The 22887-nt window shown below is 47.9% G+C and overlaps 7 protein-coding genes across 7 annotated transcripts; 4 read left to right on the forward strand and 3 right to left on the reverse strand.

Moving 5' to 3' along the window:
• Positions 1 to 115: 115 nt before the first annotated feature.
• niaD (nitrate reductase NiaD) lies at positions 116 to 3090 on the reverse strand (the record flags this gene model as incomplete). Its single annotated transcript, XM_032058443.1, has 7 exons — positions 116 to 1008; positions 1065 to 1688; positions 1748 to 1971; positions 2029 to 2264; positions 2313 to 2571; positions 2622 to 2721; positions 2820 to 3090. 7 exons carry the CDS (start codon positions 3088 to 3090, stop codon positions 116 to 118), a joined length of 2607 nt encoding a protein of 868 aa, XP_031919286.1.
• A 1716-nt stretch (positions 3091 to 4806) lies between these two features.
• Positions 4807 to 8569, forward strand: niiA (nitrite reductase niiA; the record flags this gene model as incomplete). The annotated part of the gene is made up of 9 exons (XM_032056546.1): positions 4807 to 4979; positions 5059 to 5209; positions 5281 to 5820; positions 5875 to 5957; positions 6012 to 6539; positions 6597 to 6799; positions 6849 to 7321; positions 7374 to 7531; positions 7582 to 8569. The coding sequence occupies 9 exons, from the start codon at positions 4807 to 4809 to the stop codon at positions 8567 to 8569; spliced, it is 3297 nt and encodes a 1098-aa protein (XP_031919287.1).
• Positions 8570 to 10014: 1445 nt separating this feature from the next.
• On the forward strand, positions 10015 to 11758 carry BDV38DRAFT_267221 (MFS transporter; the record flags this gene model as incomplete). Its single annotated transcript, XM_032056547.1, has 5 exons — positions 10015 to 10182; positions 10244 to 10323; positions 10372 to 10647; positions 10713 to 11521; positions 11580 to 11758. 5 exons carry the CDS (start codon positions 10015 to 10017, stop codon positions 11756 to 11758), a joined length of 1512 nt encoding a protein of 503 aa, XP_031919288.1.
• A 619-nt stretch (positions 11759 to 12377) lies between these two features.
• On the forward strand, positions 12378 to 12863 carry BDV38DRAFT_277253 (L-rhamnose mutarotase; the record flags this gene model as incomplete). The annotated part of the gene is made up of 2 exons (XM_032058444.1): positions 12378 to 12504; positions 12643 to 12863. The coding sequence occupies 2 exons, from the start codon at positions 12378 to 12380 to the stop codon at positions 12861 to 12863; spliced, it is 348 nt and encodes a 115-aa protein (XP_031919289.1).
• Positions 12864 to 12931: 68 nt separating this feature from the next.
• On the reverse strand, positions 12932 to 14605 carry BDV38DRAFT_233015 (uncharacterized protein). Its single transcript, XM_032053104.1, has 3 exons — positions 13928 to 14605; positions 13803 to 13863; positions 12932 to 13744 (listed from the first exon to the last, which is right to left on the reverse strand). Exons 1-3 carry the CDS (start codon positions 14219 to 14221, stop codon positions 13278 to 13280), a joined length of 822 nt encoding a protein of 273 aa, XP_031919290.1. The 5' UTR covers positions 14222 to 14605; the 3' UTR covers positions 12932 to 13277.
• A 699-nt stretch (positions 14606 to 15304) lies between these two features.
• BDV38DRAFT_233018 (kinetochore subunit FTA4 family protein) lies at positions 15305 to 16298 on the reverse strand. The gene is made up of 4 exons (XM_032053105.1): positions 16117 to 16298; positions 15837 to 16005; positions 15700 to 15762; positions 15305 to 15642 (listed from the first exon to the last, which is right to left on the reverse strand). Exons 1-4 carry the CDS (start codon positions 16280 to 16282, stop codon positions 15330 to 15332), a joined length of 711 nt encoding a protein of 236 aa, XP_031919291.1. The 5' UTR covers positions 16283 to 16298; the 3' UTR covers positions 15305 to 15329.
• Positions 16299 to 17487: 1189 nt separating this feature from the next.
• On the forward strand, positions 17488 to 22130 carry BDV38DRAFT_267223 (transcription factor domain-containing protein; the record flags this gene model as incomplete). Its single annotated transcript, XM_032056548.1, has 6 exons — positions 17488 to 17525; positions 18269 to 19940; position 20122; positions 20544 to 20547; positions 20833 to 21265; positions 22086 to 22130. 6 exons carry the CDS (start codon positions 17488 to 17490, stop codon positions 22128 to 22130), a joined length of 2193 nt encoding a protein of 730 aa, XP_031919292.1.
• Between the last annotated feature and the right edge of the window lie 757 nt (positions 22131 to 22887).

Here is a 22887-nt window from a genome sequence, read left to right on the forward strand (position 1 = left end):
CTATTAACGTGACTATTCGTGTGCTATTCCCAAAGATAACCCTGTATATATTTCCAACGCCGTTATGACCCATGTCTTAAATACTCATCAAATCATTCAAATGGATGATACCAATTCAAAAAAAGTGAAGGTCTGATTCCTTCCATCCTTGCGCCAATAGTATCCTCTGAGCAGATTCTTCCATGGCTGGTGGACCACAAATCAGTACCATACTCTCATCTTCTGGAGCCGCATATTCCTTTAGGAGCTCTTCGGATATGCGTCCTCGTCTGCCTGTCCACGAGTCCGGCGCTTTGGATAGAGTGTGTATTATGTTGCACCTTCTGCTGTCGGATGCCATGAAGCCGTCGAGCTCAGCCCGGCAAAGTATATCTTCTTCCTGCCTATTACCGTTGAGAACAACACAAGATGTGGGATCGTGCTGGTCCTGAACCACGGCACGCAAGACCTGGAAAATCGGTGTGATACCGGTTCCTCCACAAATCATCTTAAACGAACGAACATGGCGTTCCTTGCCGCTTATGAGAACTCGTCCATTTCCAAGGTATTCGAATCTGCCTGTCGGACCCTTGCACTCGACTACGGAGCCCAACGGCAGTCTATCCAGGGCCATCGTCATCTTGCCGCCTGCCGAGGTGGCTGTTGCAAAGTATACTTTGACCAGCAAGTCCACAGTCCCCTTTTGGCTGGTTTCAGAAATTGGTGTGTATGAGCGGATGATGGCTTCATTGTTAGACGTTGTGTCGAGGACTTTGATCATAAGATGCTGGCCAACCGGTAAGCCCAATGTTTGGCCTTCGTGTTCCAATTGGAAACTAAATATCCGTGTATCCCATGATATGTCTTTCCTTTCTTTCAGCGTTGCCTTTGTCCAAGATCGTGCTTGGAGGAACACTGGGCGAATTTCATCGGACGAGGATGTTGTATCATCCTTGAGCGCTTTCAGACCTTCCGGATCCATCGTTCCAATATGATACTCAGGCATCATCGCCTTTGCCGTCTCGCTATCTGTGGATGAGTGTCAATGAATGGTATGTTTGCAGTGTTATATAGTTGGGACTCACGAATAGCAAGAAATTCCTCGGAGACATCCAGACCAGCAGAGGAGACAATACTCTGCGCTCCACCAGGGTGGCCTTCAAGAAATGCATGGCCATCATACACTTCTCCATTCACGATGAACCATGGCTTCTTATCGCTGGAATTCTCCTTGAACTCGTCAAAACCGATCGTTCGGTTTAGCCCGTCTTTCTTCATATTTATTTCTTGCACGGGTTCCGGCGATGTCGGCTCCTCTCCTTCGTGTCTTTCTCCCCAGTTACCATTCGTTAGGTCACCCCCAGCCTTCTTCACGCGCTCCATCCATCCTGTAGGCATACTAGGGTGGGTAGGATGCTCAAACTTCAAGTTCCCGTTTTCTTTCGTAATCGTGACTCGGAACCAAGGATTGTTCATCATCCCGAGAACGGACCAGTACATATCGCGAGGCTGCACGCCCAATGCCTCATCCATGGCTCTTACGAGGATGGCGTCACTGCTCTCAAGCTCTGGGATGGTGATGCTTAGAGACCAAAAACACCAGCAGAAGCAAGTTTCGCGCCAGTTCATATCTACCTTGCCTCCGAAAAGCTCGCCTTCAAAATCACGATATTTGTCTTCTGCATATTCGACATCCGCCAATCTCCAAGCTAAAAGTCCGTTAGCTTTGATAAGGATTGTCACATATCGAGCGCACGAGGTTGCGTACATTTGCCTTTGTCTAGGGATATTTCCACCCTAGTAACCCTGCGACCCCCACCAGAGTACGCGTATCCCCTGACAGTATATGACGGCCCTGCCGACAGGATATTCAAGACCTCATTGTTCTGGGGATATGCAACGGCGGAGTTGGTGTTTAGGTCATAAATCGCATATCGCTCATCGTGCCACCAGTTTCGGTTAATTGATGCCATCTCAGGTGAGACCATTGTCCTGTGGTACGGTTAGATAAATGATGAACAGGGGAGATATAATGCATCTTGGACGTACGGTAAGACACGGTTGTCATTAATATGGTACCAGTTGTCGCTTGGTGCATCGGTCAGGATCAGCCTCTTCAGCCACTTCACACTTCGGCCCCCTATTTGGCCGGGCACGACAGCCCTCAACGGACGACCATGATCTGGGCGAAGAGACTCCCCGTTCATTTTATGGGCAAGCATGATGCCCCTGTTGGAGTCCAGGGCCCAGTTCAACTTGATAGATGTGCCGTAGTGACCATTGGGCTGCAGCGAACTTAGCAATCATCATCATAAGTTAGAGGTGCAGCATACCAGCTTATCCGCCCCTTCCATACAGACGTACTTCGCTTTACGCAGGGGTTTCGCACTGCGGAGGATATCCGACAGTAATGGGCCAGTGAAGAGGGCAGTGGATAGTCCCGCCGATCCCCAGGAAAAGCCTTTTGTTTTGCGCACAATGTTTTGCTCTTTGCGCCGATTGCCTGCACATACGAGGGTGATGGGCGCCGTTATTTGGTCGTACTGCTGCAAAACTTGTCGGAAGTTCAAAACCAAAGGCTTCTCCACCAGCCTAGACTTTGGTCAGCGGGTGTTGCGCAAAGAACTCAACACTATACTCACCCTTCGATACTAATTTCCCAGTGAGGGATATCTTCATCCTTAACATGGGGTACTGGGCCATGATTCCGAACATAGAAAAGCTCCGGCGATGTTAAAAATCCTTTCAACGTGTGAGAATTTAACGGCTCAAGGGTCCAGTGTGAGAACCAGTACAAGTAACCTGGTGAGGATAGGAGGTGGAGCAGTTATAACTCATACCTTCTTTATACAGATCTGTGAGGGGTGGCTCAACGTTAAATGGATGAACACCCGTTAATCTGATGAGCCGAGGATCACGAGGAACATGGCTATCTGGGGTTCCTTTATCTACGCTCAGCACTTCTGTCGGACATTTTGATGGTGGTGGCAGAGGGATATCGGACAGGTCTTTTGTCGAGATCTCTTCGCTTTCGATTTTGATCTGACCTGTCTTAATGATGAGATCAGTTGGGACGAGTGCATCCGTCCGAACCTCCGTGATGGTTGCCATAATACCGGTAGGGACGGCCAATGAACAAAAGACTACGAGGGAGGGAGCATGAACAAGGGTACTGAGTTTGAATAAGTCGAACAATCTGCCGATGCATTGACTCCAACTAAAGGGGAATCCACCGCAGTAAATGACTCTTGCCTATCGTATGATGGCACCAGTACGTGTTACCCACGCGCGGGCAGTGGATATTCATATTAGGTCACGGCAGTAACTCCTTGATACCGCATGACGCCTCGGAGAAAGATCACAATAAGCTAAAAGCTCCTACCCACCAGTGATTTCCGCGGAGTCCCAAAAACTGCTCATTCTGGGAGGTGGGACGCTCGAAATTAGGGCAAGCCTCCAGGCAGGACCGCGTCCCACCGCATAACCAAGCGTTGAGCCAAATAAATCGTGTCGACCCACTCAAAACACACAAGGCTCCAGCCATCTATCCACCCAATCTTGCAGGATTTCTTTTTCGTCATATTAATTGGTTCTCTGAAGAGTCATGGAGGCGATACCATGAAGCCATGTGCAACTTCCAATGAGAAGTGTCGTTGCTTATCGGAATGAGCCTGGTTCGCGTGGAGAATGGGCGAGATGGGGCTCATGGCTGTCAGAGCGGAGACACTTTTCAAAGGAATTTTTGGTAGGTCGGTTAGAGGAATATTGCTCAGTTTTAATTGGCAGTCCGAGATTCTTTAAATCCAGGTAAATATCACTCAATCTTGTTTATTATTTATTATTTATTTTTTACAATTGTGAATCTATCCTGGAAGTTCGGTTACACCCTTGAGACTTATCACATGACAAGAACAAGAATCCTATCATTCTATAACAATCCACCTGAGTCTTTGAAGACACTATGGCTTTGCTGCTTGAAGAATTCCGGATGTATCGGCATCCAAGGTAGGATTTGTCTTACGTACATTATTTATGATCTGTGGTGAAACCTGAGGCAATAAAGGGGGCGTGATTTATCAGGCTGGCATACCGATTTCAACTCCAACTGCTAGCGCTTAATTATATGTATAATACGTCGAATGGGATGAACTTTCCCTTTCATCTATTCTTAGGAGAGCAGGGATGGTACACACCACACCTAGCAGAGCTCGTGATGTAATTGACCTACGATTTGTACTATGCGGGTTTTATTGATATGCGGTTATGCGAACTTGTAGTCAAGATAATAACAGATGCTATTAATTGAATTTTGGGCCCGTTAAGCTTTTCGTCCGACCACCATTGACGTCCTTCCGATAAGCCGGGTAACGATCGATAAGGAGGCTTTCCGTCGATCCCGTCCTGACTAACCTCTTTCCAGTATCAGCGGATTTCCAATAAGCGGAACTTAAAGTACCATCTCCGCGGAGGAATCCCTGACCCAATCTTATGCAAGAGGTGCTATCGTCCTTATCAATCCCTGTCATGATTGCCGATAACCCGTTCAACGTCCGATTATGGAGATTGCCATTGGGTATGTCGCGGCATCTTCTGCGAAACCGCTTTGATGACTATCAATCATGAGGTGATTCGATAGTCAAACATCTCGCCACGCTCTCATGGTGTCCCCGGAGATGAGAGGCCCGATCCTGGATCTTGGCACCAGTAGGGTCTTGACATATCGGGTGGTAGATTATGGGGGACATACTACTTGATAAATAAAAACGCACGCCAACGCCGTGCGCTGGGCCTTGAATTCTCTCCACAGTGCTATCCATCCCGGACACCATGCCTCCTCTCCTTGAAGCGCCCAGGAATGGGGGCGCAGTCAACAATGGCGTTCTTAGCGGGGTATCGCATGCTCAGAGCGTTGGCATTGACACAGAAAGTCACCTGGATGACCCTAACAGACGCCAACGGATAGTGGTGGTGGGACTGGGGATGGTGGCGATTTCCTTCCTGTAGGTGCACCGAAGGGGGACGAGTTGATGGCCGACAATGCAGTTTGGAGTACTGACGATACATCCCCTCTGCGTATAGTGAGAAATTGGTCAAGCAAGATTCAGAGAGGAGAAAATACGATATCGTTGTTATCGGGGAAGAACCTCACGTTGCTTACAACCGAGTCGGTCTTTCCTCGTTTTTCGAACATCGCAATATCGAAGACCTCTACCTCAACCCGAAAGAGTGGGTAAGTATACCGCAGCCTCCCCGCGAACTCAGTGCAACATCCGTTCTGACGTCGATGTATGAATGTAATAGTACGGATCATTCAAAGACCGATCGTTCGATTATCATCTCAACACCAGAGTGACCGATATCTTTCCTGACCACAAGACGGTGAAAACCTCGACTGGTGACATAATTGCTTACGATCTTCTTGTTCTCGCTACCGGCTCTGATGCGGTACTTCCCACACACACTCCCGGCCATGATGCCACCGGCGTTTTTGTCTACAGAACGATATCGGACCTCGAGCGCCTTATCGAATTTGCCTCTAAACACAAGGGCGAGACGGCGACTACTGTCGGAGGTGGCCTGCTAGGGCTAGAAGCTGCCAAAGCAATGACAGATCTAGAAGATTTCGGCAAGGTCACGCTCATTGATCGCAATAAGTGGGTGCTGGCAAGGCAACTAGACAGCGATGCCGGTACCCTAGTGACGCGGAAAATCAGAGAATTGGGCTTGGATGTGAAGCACCAGAAGCGAGTAGCCAAGATTAAGACGGATAACAACAACAATGTCACGGGTATCGTCTTTGAAGATGGTGAAGAAATAGATTGCTGCTGTGTCTGTTTTGCTGTATGCTGTCTACTCTCATCTCATGCACTTTCAATTTGCTGACATTACGTATAGATCGGAGTACGACCAAGAGATGAATTAGGGACATCTGCTGGTATTCAGTGCGCTTCGCGGGGTGGGTTTGTTATCAATGAAAGGTAAGAATCGTCGTTGTTGTTTCGAGGCTGCTATCATCTAATCTAAATCTATAGCCTACAAACTTCTATTCCCGAAATTTACGCTATCGGAGAGTGTGCAAGCTGGGAAAACCAGACGTTTGGTATTATTGCACCGGGCATTGAAATGGCAGATGTGCTAGCGTTCAATTTGACGAATCCCGACAAGGAACCAAAGAGCTTCAGAAGACCAGATTTAAGTACTAAGCTGAAGCTCTTGGGGGTGGATGTCGCCAGCTTTGGTGACTTCTTTGCGGATCGTGATGGGCCCAAGTTCTTGCCTGGCCGTCGACCATCAGTCGCAACCATCCCGCGGGTCAAAGACACGACGGAAAAGGAGTCACCAGTGAAGGCTCTTACGTACAAAGACCCTTTTGGTGGTGTCTACAAGAAGTATTTATTCACTATGGACGGGAAATACCTACTTGGAGGAATGATGATCGGTGATACAAAGGATTATATCAAATTGAACCAAATGGTAAAGAGCCAGAAAGAGCTCGAAGTACCCCCGAGCCAGTTCATCTTGGGAGCCCAGAATGGTGGGGAAGAAAACGGTGATGACTTGTGAGTTTTCTCTCAAATGTCTAGATTTAATGGATCTTCTGACCATCGTTTGTACAGAGCCGACGATACCCAAGTGTGCTCATGTCACAATGTTACCAAAGGTGACGTCGTCGAAAGTGTCAAGAGTGGCACATGCAAATCAATTGGCGAGGTCAAATCGTGCACAAAAGCAGGCACTGGTTGTGGAGGCTGCATGCCGTTGGTGCAATCTATTTTCAATAAGACCATGCTTGATATGGGCCAGGAAGTTTCGAACAACTGTAGGTATTCTTGTCCGTCTGCTGTGGTCTTACTCTAAACTCTATACAGTATGCGTGCATATTCCACATTCACGTGCTGATCTCTACAATATCGTCGCAATCAAACAACTGAAAACATTTGAAGACATCATGAAGGCAGTCGGAAGAAACCCCGATTCTCTTGGATGCGAGTTGTGCAAGCCTGCTATAGCGTCAATTCTTTCAAGTCTCTTCAATGGGCACATCATGGACCACGAATATCATGAATTACAAGAAACGAATGACAGATTCCTCGCTAACATCCAACGCAACGGAACTTTCTCTGTGGTCCCTCGAGTTCCTGGTGGCGAAATCACTGCAGACAAGCTGATCGCTATCGGCCAGGTGGCCAAGAAATATAACCTTTACTGCAAGATCACGGGTGGCCAGCGTATAGACATGTTTGGAGCCAAGAAACAGGATTTGCTTGACATATGGACAGAATTAGTCAATGCAGGCATGGAAAGTGGTCACGCTTATGCCAAATCGCTGCGGACAATCAAGGTACGTGGACATCAACTGATTTGATGTATATGGAGCTAACTGGAGCCTCTAGAGCTGTGTCGGCACTACCTGGTGTCGTTTTGGTATTGGAGACAGTGTTGGGATGGCCATCAGACTCGAGGAACGCTACAAAAGTGTCCGATCTCCTCATAAGCTCAAGGGTGCCGTATCCGGTTGCGTGAGGGAATGCGCTGAGGCGCAAAACAAAGAGTATGCCTGCTTCTTTCGAAATACATCGCCCCGAAACTAACGCATTTTAGCTTTGGCTTGATCTCTACAGAAAAAGGGTTCAATATCTTCGTAGGCGGAAATGGGGGCGCGAAGCCTAGACATTCAGAATTACTCGCCAAGGATGTGCCACCAGATATGGTCATTCCAATTATTGATCGCTATCTCATCTTCTATATTCGAACAGCAGATAAACTGCAACGAACTGCTCGGTGGATCGAGAACCTCCCAGGTGGAATCAATTACCTCCGGGAAGTCGTCATTGACGACAAACTGGGAATCTGCGCTGAGATGGAGCAGCAAATGCAGGAGTTGGTAGACAGCTACTTCTGCGAGTGGACCGAGACTATCCGCAATCCGAAGCGCCGCAAGTACTTCCAGCAGTTTGCCAACACCGATGAGACGGTTGACACAGTGGAACTTGTGAAAGAACGTGAGCAGGAGCGGCCTACCTACTGGCCAAGCGAGGGTGCAAAGGAGGACTTTAAGGGGCACCAGTGGTCGGCTCTCTCATGGCAGCCAATCATTAAAGCTGATCACTTTTCGGATGGACCACCTGCGATCTCTTCGGCCAATGTCAAGCGGGGCGATACCCAGCTGGCAATCTTCAAGGTCAAGGGCAAGTACTACGCAACGCAACAGATGTGCCCTCACAAGCGTGCCTTTGTCCTATCTGATGGCCTGATTGGCGACGATGACGCCGGTAAATACTGGGTATCCTGCCCATACCACAAGCGGAATTTCGAACTTAATGGCGAACAAGCCGGCCGTTGTTCAAACGATGAGGCTATGAATATCGCAACTTTCCCGGTTGAACAACGGGACGATGGCTGGATCTACTTGAAGCTACCTCCTGTCGAGGAGCTGGACTCTGTGCTAGGAACTGAACGATGGAAGGTAAAGAAAGGAGAAGCACCCGATCCATTCCAGAAGTGTGATAAGAAATATAAGGGGACTAGAGGCAAGAAGGCGGGTGATAGACCTAGTCCAACCAAACAATCTAGGACGATTGACTGGTAATGGAACCGATGTGATACGCGTTACGAGCCTTGATATTTGGCGTTGTGGATCTTTCTGGGAGGGCCTTCATCTGGTTTTCTTTCTTTACTGTATATAAACTCCACTAGCTAGTAGCTAATTCCTGAACTATGAGCTGCCAATTACCTCTTTCAAATCTCAATGAGACAGTCTTACTAGATCTGATTCTGACCAAGAATGTATAACCATCATCACAACTGTTCATCTGAACTATCCTGCCAATACTAAAATACCTACTAGTAGTAGTAGTCTATAGACGATTCCTTTGGAGGTATAGCCAAGAAAGGCATCAAAGGATCCCTACCTTAGGGCAGGCAGCGTCACGTTACCGACCAACTTTCTGGCCGACTCTCCGTCCAATCCCATTTGACGGATTTCATTCTTGACGCTTATCTCCCAGACGTGAGATAGCGGTGGACCCGACCCAAATCTCTCATTATCTATACTCATGATAGTATTCGGGACCCATAGACGATCCTTCACAGCCCCATCGAATGCTTTAAGAAGTGGGCTCTTCCCTTGACATCTCCGCGGACCTCGATCGAGTATTTCTCGCTATTCTCGTGCTCTTCGTTGCCTTGATCCGGGAAGATTAGGGACATGAACGTTAACCCAAACTTCATGTGGCGCCTATTCTGAGTCCCAGCGTCCATCGGTATCCAATGAGAAACGCTTGGTTTATCAATTGAAAGGGAATCTCGCCCGGTGTCGATCTTGGTCCACGCTCCTTCGCCTTCTGGGTCCCATGGTCTGCGTCCGAGGGTGATACATGGCACCAAGACCTGAGGGCCGCGGAGTTGTTGCAGGACAGAGAGGGTCTTATCGGCCTGGTGCTGTTAGTCAAGAGCTGAATGCCGGCAGATATCCCCCGGATGGCCTTATCTACGCTGACCAAACATGGTTTCTCGATTAGCCACACCCGTTAGAGCTGGGAAGCCCAGTTCCATCCAACCCTTTCTCTTGTCCACATCGAGGCCCTGGACAGAGCCATGAGAATCGTCCAATCAAAACTCTAGGATATACTTACTTGTGTGACTCCATGATATCCTATCTATCAACCCTACGATTAATGACCAGGCAATGTCATCTTACAATAATATCTAATCTAGTGTTTCTATGTTGTCAGTGGCATGCCATGCAACAGAGCCTATGCCTTCAGAAAGTTAATTATTCCTAGAAATCCAAGATTTACCGAAATCAAATATTATATGTTATTCTTGCTTTTGTTTACACTCGCCAATATCTGTCAAAGAGTCTATATATATAGGATCCAATTCTCTGTCTAGAGCTTTCCAAATCACATCTCCACTTGCTAAAACACTCTGGTGGTTACATTGATACACTACACTTATAGTTATTGATATTCAAGTACAATCATTCTACCTCTTGTCCTTTAGTTACATTCCACTAGGGCTGCTAGCTCGGAGATGGATTCCATCAAACTACTCTTCCTCTCTCCGGAGGTCAACCCAAGTAACCGAAAGGCCAGGTCGATCCCGATACTCAACCCATTCGACAAATATGGACGTGTCTACTTCTTCTCATGGCTTGGTTTTATGGTGGCATTCCTATCGTGGTATGCGTTTCCGCCTCTGGTAAGTTCTGCCTATCTTCGATGCCAAACAATGAAAGAGATAGGACTCTAACGATCTGTAGTTGACTGTCACGATCCGACAAGACTTGAAGATGACGCAGACCGAAGTTGCCAACTCGAACATTGTTGCCCTTTTAGCGACGTAAGATATCCACCTAAATGGACCCCACACTCTAGCTGACCCTTTCAGGTTACTCGTTCGATTCGTCGCAGGGCCGCTCTGCGACCGGTTTGGTCCTCGTCTAGTATTCATTGGCCTCCTGCTGTGCGGGTCCATTCCAACTGTGATGGCTGGGCTTGTCACCAATGCTCAGGGACTGATCGCCTTACGCTTCTTTGTCGGCATCCTGGGAGGCACATTCGTCCCTTGCCAGGTCTGGTGTACTGGGTTCTTTGACAAGAAGATCGTCGGAACCGCCAACTCCCTGGCTGCAGGATGGGGAAATGCCGGCGGCGGCATCACATAGTTTGTACTCCTTCTCGCATACGAAGCCCACTAAGAACCGACTAACAAGCTTTCTTACTCACCAGCTTCATCATGCCCGCCGTCTTCGACTCACTCATCCACAACCAAGGCCTCCCAGCTCACAAAGCCTGGCGAGTAGCTTACATTGTGCCTTTCATTATCATTGTCGTCATAGCCGTCGCAATGCTCTTCACCTGCGAAGACACCCCAACAGGGAAATGGTCCGAACGCCACCTCTGGGCCGAAGAAACCAGCAGATTCGACGGCAACACCGTCAACATCGACTCTGGCATCTCATCCAGCCAGCCATCCAGCCCACCCTCCATTACCAACATCGTCGCCGACATCGAAAAGAAAGGCAACCCCTCCCCACCCGAGTCCATAGCTCCCATGCCGGGCCAACTCGAATCCCTCCGCACCGACACCGTCGTAGCCCCAACCTTCAAAGAAGCCATGAACGTCCTCCTCAGCCTCTCCACCCTCGCCGTCGCAATCCCCTACGCCTGCTCCTTCGGCGCAGAGCTCGCCATCAACTCCATCCTCGGTGACTTCTACGCCGAAAACTTCCCCTACATGGGCCAAACCCAGACAGGCCAGTGGGCCGCCATGTTCGGCCTTCTCAACGTGGTCTGCCGCCCCGCCGGCGGCTTCATCGCAGATCTCCTCTACCAGCACACGCAGTCCGTCTGGTCCAAGAAGATCCTCCTCTCCTTCCTCGGCGTCGCAATGGGCGCCTTCCAGCTCGCGCTCGGATTATCCGATCCAAAAAGCGAAGCTACCATGTTCGGACTCACAGCTGGTCTCGCTTTCTTCCTAGAGGCGTGTAACGGTGCCAACTTCGCCGTTGTACCGCACGTTCATCCCTTCGCTAACGGTATGCTTTCCCCGTTAGCCTCCACCAAATAGAACCAAAAACTAACAATGAAAAAAAGGCATCGTCTCTGGCGCTGTAGGTGGAATGGGCAACCTCGGAGGGATCATTTTCGCTATCATATTCCGGTACAATGGCGCGCACTACGCGCGCTCGCTTTGGATAATCGGGATCATTGCCATCGCGGCCAACCTGGCTGTTGCTTGGATTCGACCGGTACCAAGACGTCAGATGGTATGATTCTATTTTCAAGCCTCTTTCTAGATATGAGTTATGAAGATATATATGGCAGTAATTGTTTTTTCGGGGAATATCTGGTGTCCTGTATGTATCTATGGGTTGGATAATGGCGTTATACAAGATTGATATTGATATAATACTAGTTATATAAATTAAGTTTTATGGAATTATATACTATACATAATTCTGATACAATTCTCTAGTTCCACTGGTATGGATGTAGTATAGTGTACTTTCGTGTGGTATGGTAGAAGTACTATAAGTGTATAAATGTGGTCTACAAAGCTCGGGGTAAAACCCCCCGAGAGTGGATTCCAATGCATCAATCAAAAACATGCATATTGTATCAATAAACCGAGGGTCCGGGGTTTATGACACTTATAATATAATATCATCTTCTCCCTTCACTTGCATCCAATTACCACAATTCAAACACACTCCTACTAGTACACATCGAACTCGTAACCAAAGTAAGTCACTCACTCTTTCACCACCATCACCCAATAACACCAATCCACACTGACCCATATAAAACCAGACACACACATACCAACTATAACTTGGGTTGAAGAATCTACACTACACCACACCCACATCATCACTTTTATAAAATAGAACAATGCCCGTCCGTCGAATCGCCCAAATAGTCCACCTCAAGCCATCCGCCCTGGCGGCCTACAAAGAATGCCACGCGAATGTGTGGCCCGAAGTACTCCAGCAGATTAAGGAGTGCAATATCCGGGATTGTATGCAACTGCAGTAGTCTCTTTTTGACTGAGCTTTTTTTTTTTTTTTTTTTTTTTTTTAAAAAGGTGTTTTTGTTTTTTTTTTTTTTTTTTTTTTAATTAAAAAGGTGATTGTGGCTAATGGGTTTTCTTGTGTAGATTCTATCTTCTATGATAATGATCGGACTTTGTTTGCGACGTTCAAATATGTCGGGGATGATTTTGAGGGTGATATGGAGAAGATGAAGGCTAATCCTAAGGTGAGGGAGTGGTGGGCAATGACGGATGATATGCAAGACAGTCCGACTCCTGGGGCTTACGGGAGTGCTGAGGGACCTTCGTGGTGGAAGCCGTTGGAGGAGGTTTTCTATACGGAGTAAAGTAATTTAAATGCTACTACGATGCATGGCACGAAATGAATATATGATAAAAAAAGTTATTTGTTTCCATCGGCGGGACAAAAGTCGACCGCTTCGAGAGCCGAAATTAATTAAGCCAACGCCAGACGCACAAGATTCGTAGCGAGATATTTCCAAAGATTCCCAGATAATGACCAGCAAATCCGAACACCCCAAGAAATTATCTATACAGACTCCGTACCCTTGCCGGCATATGCTCCAAATGCTATGATACAGGAACGAGTAAGAAGGATATGAAGGGTATCAGCACTAGGAAATTCCGTCGCCGCCCAAGAGCCGCTCCAAAACGCCCTGGCAAGAGAACAAAAGGATATGGAAAGGAAATTGTCGTAGCTCGTTAAGGAGAAACCGGAACGTAACTGACCAGATAGTCAGCTACTCCCCAGGGGCAGGGCCGCCGGGCACATCCTTCAGGATCTCCCATCCGTACTCCTCCTCTGGTCTCTCCGGCTCCATACCAAGAGCGTTGCGGTAGGCACGGACTTCGTTCTGGAGCCCAGCCACGACGCGGACTGGCACATTCTCTTCTTCGCAACGAATACGATAGGCATTGCGAATCATCTCCGCACATTTCATGGTTTGATTATGCCAATGATCACGCTCCAGGCGGCTCTGGAGATGCGCATCCCGTTCGTTTTGGAGGAGATTGTTGTAGTGCCGCTTCTGCGCCAGATACTGCAAGTTGTTGTTCTGGCAGTAGTTACGGATCTGTTCGACCATTGTACCAAGTGCCTGTTCGTAATCCCCGATAAGCTTTGTGTTTTCCACTTGTTCGTTTCGCAAGACCTCGTTCAGGCGCTTTTCTCTGGCCAGGGCGCGCTCCAGTTCGGTTATACGGGCAGCTGCAGGTTTCGTCAGTGGCTGAGACGCGCATTGGAGATGGGGACTCAAGATCCTTACCAGAGATCTCACCATTGACTTGTTGTAAGTTTGGAGAGGTGCCGTCAGAAGCAGAGCGTCGCTAGAAGATCGTTAGCTGAGTGCCACGTAAATTACAACGCAACCAAGGTTGGCGCTAGACATACCATGACCTCCTCGGCGCTGGAGACGATACTCTGTGTCATCTGGCGATTGTTCTTCAAAACCTCGCTCAACTCCAGAACCATGTCGTACAAATGATGGAGATCCATCTGGTGGCCCGCATTCAGAGGAATCCCCGCATTCATGCCGGTGATCCCAGCACCATTGACCTGACTAGGAGTGTGAGACATAGCGGGAGACATTGACTGACGAGGTACGTTGGTCATATTGGATTGGTTACCCGCGTTGTCGACGCCACTCGAGAAGGAACCAGAGTCGGAGGTAGTGCCACTATTCATGGACCGAGCAACAGCTTCAAAGTCGCGGTTTAGACTCTCCAACTGAGGGTCAATAGAGGGGTCAACCGCGGGCAAGGAAGCTTCGTCGTCAAATCCAAAGCCAGGAGTGTCGATGCCTAAAACGTCCTTCCGGAAGCGCTCCAAGTCCAGACGAGTTACGTGAGTGGAACGCCGACGGTGGCCAGGCACGAAAGGTCGCCTAGCGGAAGTCCCCGAGGTAGTTTCGCCAATGATGATGGGCTGGTCAGGGGCAACAATAGACTCAGGAGCAATAGCAGGAGAATGTGTCACAGAGATGGGAAGAAGAAATCGTACTGTACGAGAAAGAGTGGTGGTGGTGGTAGTATTATTAGTTGTTGTTGTTGTTGTAGCGGTAGTTTGTTCAGCATGTTCAGCAGTGTCACCTCCGCTATCACTGAATTGGTCAAGCACCAAACTTTCGGAAGCAGAATTCCGATCTTCCGGATCTCCAACCAAGGCGGTCAGCATTCTGCTATCCTGCATCTTGGAAACCCGTGATCCCAATCGATGATCCATCAAAATCTTAAGAACAAGGGGGAGGAATGAAGGTCAGTTGTAATCGCAGTGTGAATGTGTTGGGAGGTAGTGAATATGAACAAAAATATTTGAAGCAGTGCAGCCGAGCTGGTAGGGAGTCCCTTTGCTTTTCTTCCTCGGTGTTTGACCTTCACTGGCACCTTCTGTGACTGGTGCAGCTGCAGTGATTTTCTGACAATGACCTTCCATCCCTTGCACTACTTTCAAGAAAGCAATGGGCCCTGTTAAATTTAGGATCGCGCTTTCTCATTTGGAGGATGAGGAAGCTTATGACTACTCAATAAGATTGAGATCAACTGATGATGTCGGCATTCCACACATTTACATTTACAAAGTTTATACTTACATCTACATAAATCTCGAGTCATCATTATAGCCTCGACGGCTTTTGCCCCATAAATTTCATTATTATTCTTTCTCTCTTTAAATTATTTCGACTTTTTTAATTTGCTTTTCTTTTCTTTTTCTTCTTTTCCCTCGTTTCCTTTCAGCCTTTGATGACATTGTATTTTCCTCCTTCCTTTTGTTTTATCATGTTCAATCACATTCCTTATCCAGTCATATCAAGGAGGGCTTCCAGCCTTTGGTCCGAGTCCAATCGGTACGAAGCCGGATCTTCTTGACTATCACCGCGCTTCTTGCTATGCTGGATGCGACCTCCCACCCTCGCAACGAGCATCCTCATCTTCTCTAATTCCTGCACTAACTCACCATCCCGAGTAATAAGGTTCGGCTGAATATTTTGCTGCGGTTCCTGAAACGGTTTTAACAGGTGTTGTAACCGGCGTAGCTGTTCCAGACGCCGTCGTCGCTGCTGTCGCTGGTTGTCGAGAGTGACCAGGCGTTCTCGTAACCTCTGATACCTGTAACCAGCTCCTGTCAGCCGGATGAAACCCAGATCACCATATTGTAGACCCAACCTGAGACGTTCTTCCTCGGTTGCGGACTGGTCCTCGAGTTCCACGGGGAGCTGTGTAAGGTTCCTGATACGCATCAATTGATAAGCAGGGGTTCTTGCGGCCGTAAGGGAGGGGGTTTCAAACGAGTCGTGACTCACAAGTGGTTAGACAAATCAACCGTCTTCTCGATGCCTCTCTCGAATGAATTCTGGTCACGTATCGCATCGTTCACGGACGTCCAATAGAGGCTGGCAACTTGCTGTGCGACATGTTGGATTGCTTGGGAGGAGTATACTATGCGATTATGCTGCTTCAATGCGCTATTTACTACAGTCCAGTCAGCGAGGAATAAAGACGGCTAGATGAGTGGAAAGCCCCGAATGTAGTCAACCAGATAGGACCACGACCGTAGCCAAGTAGATATTCCACGAACCGTACATTTCTGTAGGACATCGCTGACCACCTTATCGCTCAGGTCATCCTCCTCCGAGGCAGCGGCATAGCTTCTCCAATCCTCGGGTGCATCAAGGCTTTCGGACAGGATACGCACCTGCGCCCGGATGAAGGAGGACTTCAGTTCGGAAATGGTACGCGTTGAGTCCATTTCCCCATCGCGCTGACTTTCATTGTCCGTCGCAGTCGCGATCGCTTGACGCTAACAATGTGCTATCTATCGATAACAGGTCACGTGCCATAGTACTAGTACTATGGAGGAGGTAAGGGGGGTTGCAGTGCAGTCGTAACATCAATACCGTTACTATTCTTATACACGGGATATTTCCCCCTTGCTTTCAAGAACGACTGTAATGTACCTCAATGGCTGAGACAAAGGAATTGAGCAATTAAACTTCAAGACATGTTGTCAAAGCATACCCTAAACAATAGCGCCTTCTCCAAGAAGAATTGGCCGTGATGGGTGGTTTATATCATAAATGAAAACAGCACGGTCTGGGCATTCTACAAAATACTTTCTAGTAGGATTGGTAAAAGCAACAATGAAAAAAGATGGTAATGGCTTATTTTCTCTCACAATTTTTTTTTTAAAAGTCCTATCTATACAGAGTAGATTTCAACACGACCCAAAGGTATAAAAAAATACCTTTTGAAAAAAATAAAAATTACATACAACAGGAGGGATTCGCTGGTGGTCACCCACCCAACTACTAACCTCCCGGCGTGTGGCTTAAGTACGGCTGAGCGGACGGGAAGCCCTGTTCTCCACACCCTATGGTCGTATGTACCAGAAATAATGGGTCACTGGATTATGTGGACTAAATGTCCATCTATGCAATATTCTCAGCGAGAGACTCCTCTCTTCCCACTTCAATTGAAGATTAAATGTTTCATTGAAGTGACAAGATATTGAAAGTAGACTGCAAAGATCATATTTCGGAACCGATCTTTCTTGAGCCCCATTCTCGATCTTGAAATTGAGGCAAACTACCGCAGTTCTTTGCATTCTAGTCTATCATCCCATCCCACCAATGATAGGATGTTGAATTGATCGACACAATCGGCCAAAAATGACGTCACCACCGGACCATCTTCGGTGTGATTATTTGAGTCCAGTGACACATGTGACCAAATATTTGGAACATACCCCACGGGGCTGCTCTGTCAGTGGTCTCTTGGATTTCGATTGTACAGATTGTCAACTGGTCGTTGGGGCGGTGGGCTGCGACGCGAATAAGCACCTATTATCCCTTGTCAAAGACATAATACATAATACTCCTTTCGCACTTCAATTCCTTGTCGATATCGCCAGATGTCATGTGAATGTGGGCACAGCCTAGAAAGCCTCCCGCAAGAATGTCGTTATCTAGTTTAGCCTGTCAATCATGTCGCAAGTAAGTGTTACTCCATGTTCTCAAGACTATAGGAGAACGGGGCTCATGTGCTGATAACTAGGCGTAAGGTTAAGTGGTATGTGAAAACTTGAACCAAGTCTTTCCAAGGTGCGTGCGAGGTAACAGCTGTCAGTGACCGGTCATTGCCGCGGTGTATAGTCTGTGATCAAACAGGCCAGACATGCAATTATCCGCTTCGCTCAATGAAACCCGGGCCTAAAATCGGTATGGAATGCCCACATTTTGCCATAAGCCGCGACAAGGTGGAGGCACATTGACAAGATCTAGGGTCTTCGCAGAAGCAGAGAAAACGCCTACGCCAGAATGGGACAGCCCAGAGACGACAGACTAACCCGCATTCTAGACCGCCACCCGGTCCTGACAATGGCCGATGGAATAGATATTTCGACGCATTGAACGATCGGGTGGAGAAAGAGGAGTTGGTCCTCGCCGTCCCCACCGGTCTTACTGGGACAACTGGGATTGAGGCGCGGGGAAGCTCGCAACATCGAACCTCTCAGTTGAATACGCTTGATCTCGCTTTCATTTTACATCCATCACACGAGGTTACAACTCCCTCCCAAAAGCAGAGCCGGAGCTCTCAGGACGGTCAACAGACAGATCTTTGCCGTCAAGCCTGCGCAGAGCTAGGCGTCTCGCAAGCTTCCATGAATAAACTGTAACGACCTCGGCTACCTAAAGAGTTGTCGAACTGGAACATAGACAAGCTAATGCACCAACAGCATTCGAGTTTTTTTCGATCACATGGTCGCTATCAATATCTTTCATGAGCCTTCGTTTGCAGAAAAGCTTTCGAATATCTCTTCGTTTTCTCAGTTGACTGCCCTTCTGGCGGCCATAGCTGGCTATGCCTCACGCTTTGGTGCCCTAAGAACCAACGACGTAGCTAGCGACACAGTTCAGCTCGTGGCAAAGAGTCACCGACAGCCTGCATACTTCATTAACCTTGCTTTCAAGTTCATAAACGAGGCGCTCGCAGAATGTGACGATGAGATGCCGCCACTTTGTGTTATACAGGCTCTCATTATTGCAACGCATTGTCGACTGACCCAGGGGGTCCGCGGAAAGGCGTGGAGATCTCTGGGATTGTGCGTCAGTTTGATATACGAAACAAACCTGCATCTTCTTGATTCCAGGAAGGTTATAAAAGCAGAGGATCCCCACCACTGGCAAGAAGACGAAGAAAAGCGTCGTGCCTTTTGGGCCATCTGGGAAATGGATGTTTTTGCCAGTACTATCCGTCGGATGCCAACTACCATTAACTGGAACCAAATGGAAATATTGCTTCCAGTTGACAACGCTCACTGGTTCTCAGGCCACCCTACTTCGAGCTGCTTTATGGAGGCGGATATAAACAAACGTTGGAAGGCGTTGCAGGACAGTGGTAACCAATCATCGAAAGCGTGGTTCCTCGTTATCAATTCTCTCATGAAGAATGCCCAGATCGCCTGTGACCCACAAGGAGCGTCTGCCATAGGTAGTCAGGGCTATCACCAGCAAATGCCAAATAGCCAGATTTCAACCCTCGAGTCGGCCATGGAGACTCGTCGAAAATTGGAAACCTTGGCAAACGCCGTACGCTGCTTTACTTTGGCTTTGCCCAGCCATCTCCAGTATCGCGATCAATATCTGGCCTTTTGGGGGCCGGTACAAGGGCAGACAGAATCTCAACGACTGCAGCATTGCTCTATCTATAATATCTTCGTTATGACCCAATTAGCTCGTTTGATGATCTACAGATATGACGCATTCAGATCTCAAAATCATCCAACTGAAACCAGTGGCCGTCATCCTTCCGGAAATTCGGCTGGTCGGAGTACTTTTAGTCTGCTCGATACTGAAAATGGAGCGCTTCGACAGTACTACGAGGCAGCTGATCGCATTCTAGGAATAGTGAATCGGAGTTGCGAGGATCATGTTCAGCATATTAATCCATTTCTACCTAGTACCATATGGCTTGCCTCGGCGGTACAACTGGTCCGCAAACATTTTGCTCGAACACAGTCCAATCGAGATCTAGTAAAGTCGCGCTTTGACGTTCTTTATCTGACCTACAAGCGATGCGTTCAATTTTGGGATATTCAGACCGCTCTCCAGAAGAACCTAGAGTTGATCGAGGAGCAACTGGAAGCCAGGACCAAGAAACCGGAGGTTCAAGCTTGTCCATCCTCTCAAGAAGCGTCAAATCGAGCATCGGAAGACACCGATATGATCAACCAGTCAGCCTCGGACCAAGAAGGTCACAACGTAGAGCGCAGCCTGAGTTTTGACCGGTCAGCCCGACAAGCTTCTCAATACCTACCCGAAACACCCAGTGTCCTGCTCACCAGTTCAGCCCCTATGGATGCCAGATTAGAGAATACAGCCCAAAACCATGCGCGAAAGCACCCATACGTCGCAGATAGCATGGCAATGCTCGACTATATGACTCCTCCACAACTGAGTAGGAGCCAGGTTCCAGAGGACTACATGGTGCCCCCGAACTCTCATTTCCTTGATACAATATATCAGCTCGACCAGGCTTTTGATTGGCCCACTTTTGATTTTCCTGGTGGAATCTATGATTTACTCTCAGGGTGAACTACATCCCCGTGCACTCTTGCCATTGTTGGATCGATTTATCCTCCCACCATTTTTCCACAATTGGCCACTCCATCCCTCCTGACAAAGTAGCTGTCCTAGCCAGCTTGTGATGCGGTATTGCAATCCTCTCCTTCTTCTCCGACATCCATGTATTGCTTTTGCTAGAGACACAGCCCTCTGTAATCTACCTGGGTACCCTATGGGGCTTGGACATAGCGCGGATTTACCGTCTCTGGATTTTCTGTAGACTCCGCTCCACTTAAGGCATGTAATGTCTCAAATACCGCCTAGATGCGAATTGGAATGGAGATCCGTAGTCTACAGCAAAATACGGAGGGACGTATCCCACCCCAGCCAGGGAAGACAAAGCATGATCTGTCTCTAGTTTGTATTCCACTGTCCCAAAACCAAAAGTACAGTGAGAAACTGTTTCCCTATAAAGTATTTAAAGTCCCTGCTTGCTCCTTCCTCTTTTGCTCTAAGCAACTGACCGAAGATAGTCCGTGCGGGATCGGGATAATTTCGCTCGAGTCCGTGAACCCTGTTACACCACTACCAAACCGCTAAAAGCAAGATCACCCCAGACCCCCTGGGCTTTTTTTGCGGGGAGGGCCAGGGTATTTAGAAAAGGGAAATATCACTTGAAGAGTTTCTATCTGGAACAACAATCTACCGCTCAGTCGTGTTCTAATATTGGCTGAAGACAAGTCGCGAAAATGGCAGCCTCAAGCAATGAATCTCGAATTAACCTCACTCGCATTGCACATGTCTTCTACACCCATAAAGAAATCGACAAAGCCCATCAATTCCTACTGGATTTCGGATTCCAGGAAGTCAAGCGTGTGGGCAATGACATCTATTACCGTGGCACCAGTTCAGAGCCATTTGTGTACTGTGCGCGACGAGGCGAAAACGACGAGTTTGGAGGCGCAGCCTTTGTCGTGGAATCCGAATCTGATCTTTTTGCTGCGACAAAATTACCTGGGGCGACAGGCATCTACGACTTTAACGATGCGTTAGGTGGTGGTCGCTGCGTCACTTTCCATGACCCCATCGACAAGTTCCCATTTCATCTTGTTCATGGACAAAAGGCCCATGCCGATGAGAAGGTGCTTCCACAACTTGACTACAATTTCGTCAGTTATTCTCCTTGTTTATATAACTCGCTCCTCGGAAACATTCTGACCTTCCCCCAGCCAACAGACAAACACCGGCCAGGGAACAAAACACAACGATTCACAAAGGGTAAGCGACAGAACCTAGTAACCCAATCTCTAGCAACCTCTATTGAACCTTTGAAACCCAAAAGGCCCTGCACCTGTGCACAAATTAGGTCATTTCGGAATGTGCGTCACCAATTTTGCGAAGGCGTTTGAATTCTATACTACACGATTCAACTTCAAACCAAGCGATGTTAGTTTCTCCGCGGGTTGGCTCTTCACGAGGCTCGGCGTATACTGACCAAGATCCTTTACCACATGGGTCCAGCTGATTCACGATTCTACCGGAAGAGATATATCCACCTTTCTTCATCTGGACCGCGGTTCGGAGTTGGTCGATCACCATTGCTTTTTCTTTTTCGAGGGACCTAGGTCGCACGTTCACCACTCATCATTTGAGACGCATGATTTTGACACACAAGTGCTGGGTCACGACTGGCTCCGCAGCAAGGGGTATGAGAACTGCTGGGGCGTTGGACGTCATATCATGGGCAGTCAGATCTTCGATTATTGGTACGCCTCATGATACCATCCTCTCCCAGGTAATTTCTAATACATATTTGGCCAAAAAAGGTTTGACCCCTCTCGTTTCATCATCGAGCATTACGTGGATGGTGATTTGGTAAATGACCAACACCCAACGAATCGATCCCTTGCCACACCGGATAATTTGCACGTTTGGGGTAGGCCTTTGACCATGATGCAATCTAGTTCCATTCATCTAATGTATCGCTAGGTCCTGACCTTCCTCCCACCTTCCTGCAGTAGCAACAATTTTTAGATCCTTCTTGTCGTCTTATATCCGACACCACCAGGAAGGTGGAGATTGGTACGTCGCTTAATGTCTTACTCTTACTATAGTAAGGGAGTAGCATGCTCTTCGTGCATATTTATATGATATGTTGGTTAGACAGCTACGCTTCGACTTCGTTGGAGCCTTTGTCACCATGAATATTCAAAGAGAAATTCTTGCGCAAATGACTCTAATTTGTAACTTACTATTGCATTGCGCGGTTTGGCTTTTGTAATTAGATTATCGGAAGGCATGTTGCATGTTGCACCTTAATATAGGCCAACATTGGACAAAGATTGGGGTAGAAGCGTTCGCAGCATTAATCCATAAAGAAGCCATCTAGCCCGTCTAGTTTAGGGAACGTGTTACTGAAGAAAGTGAATTTGGCTTGTTAAGGTTCATCCGGATTGGCAAGAGATGGGAGCATAGCAGTGTTTTTTGCAATCCGTGTTAGTTAGAGCCCTCCCAGCGATAGTGCCAATTTCCCTTTATTCACACTAAGAAGATCCGGGCAACCGGTCTGGATACATTGCGATGACTGAAGATCCCCCAAACCCGAGTGTTATTCATGCCGAATCAGTTTATAGCGGGTCTTAATCGTAATGGTTAACTTTGTTTACCCCCCTCAAGCTGGGATGGTGCCATTCGTATTCCACGCCGTCAGTCTTGATTTCTATTCCTCGTTCGACTGAAAATTGCGCCGAAGAGAGTCCGCCCGAATGCATTTGCAGTCGGCCCCTCGGCC

Source organism: Aspergillus pseudotamarii (genome assembly GCF_009193445.1).
Source record: "Aspergillus pseudotamarii strain CBS 117625 unplaced genomic scaffold BDV38scaffold_2, whole genome shotgun sequence".
Classification (NCBI taxonomy): Eukaryota; Fungi; Ascomycota; class Eurotiomycetes; order Eurotiales; family Aspergillaceae; genus Aspergillus; species Aspergillus pseudotamarii.

Coding starts and splice junctions, on each gene's coding strand:
- BDV38DRAFT_233015 (XM_032053104.1), bottom strand. CDS start 14,221: ATGAATAGTGGCACTACCTCCGACTCTGGTTCCTTCTCGAGTGGCGTC. Junction 13,864..13,927: donor CCAGCGCCGAGGAGGTCATG/GTATGTCTAGCG, acceptor ACGATCTTCTAG/CGACGCTCTGCTTCTGACGG. Junction 13,745..13,802: donor AGTCAATGGTGAGATCTCTG/GTAAGGATCTTG, acceptor CGAAACCTGCAG/CTGCCCGTATAACCGAACTG.
- BDV38DRAFT_233018 (XM_032053105.1), bottom strand. CDS start 16,282: ATGGACTCAACGCGTACCATTTCCGAACTGAAGTCCTCCTTCATCCGG. Junction 16,006..16,116: donor CAGCGATGTCCTACAGAAAT/GTACGGTTCGTG, acceptor ACTGGACTGTAG/TAAATAGCGCATTGAAGCAG. Junction 15,763..15,836: donor GTTGATTTGTCTAACCACTT/GTGAGTCACGAC, acceptor GATGCGTATCAG/GAACCTTACACAGCTCCCCG.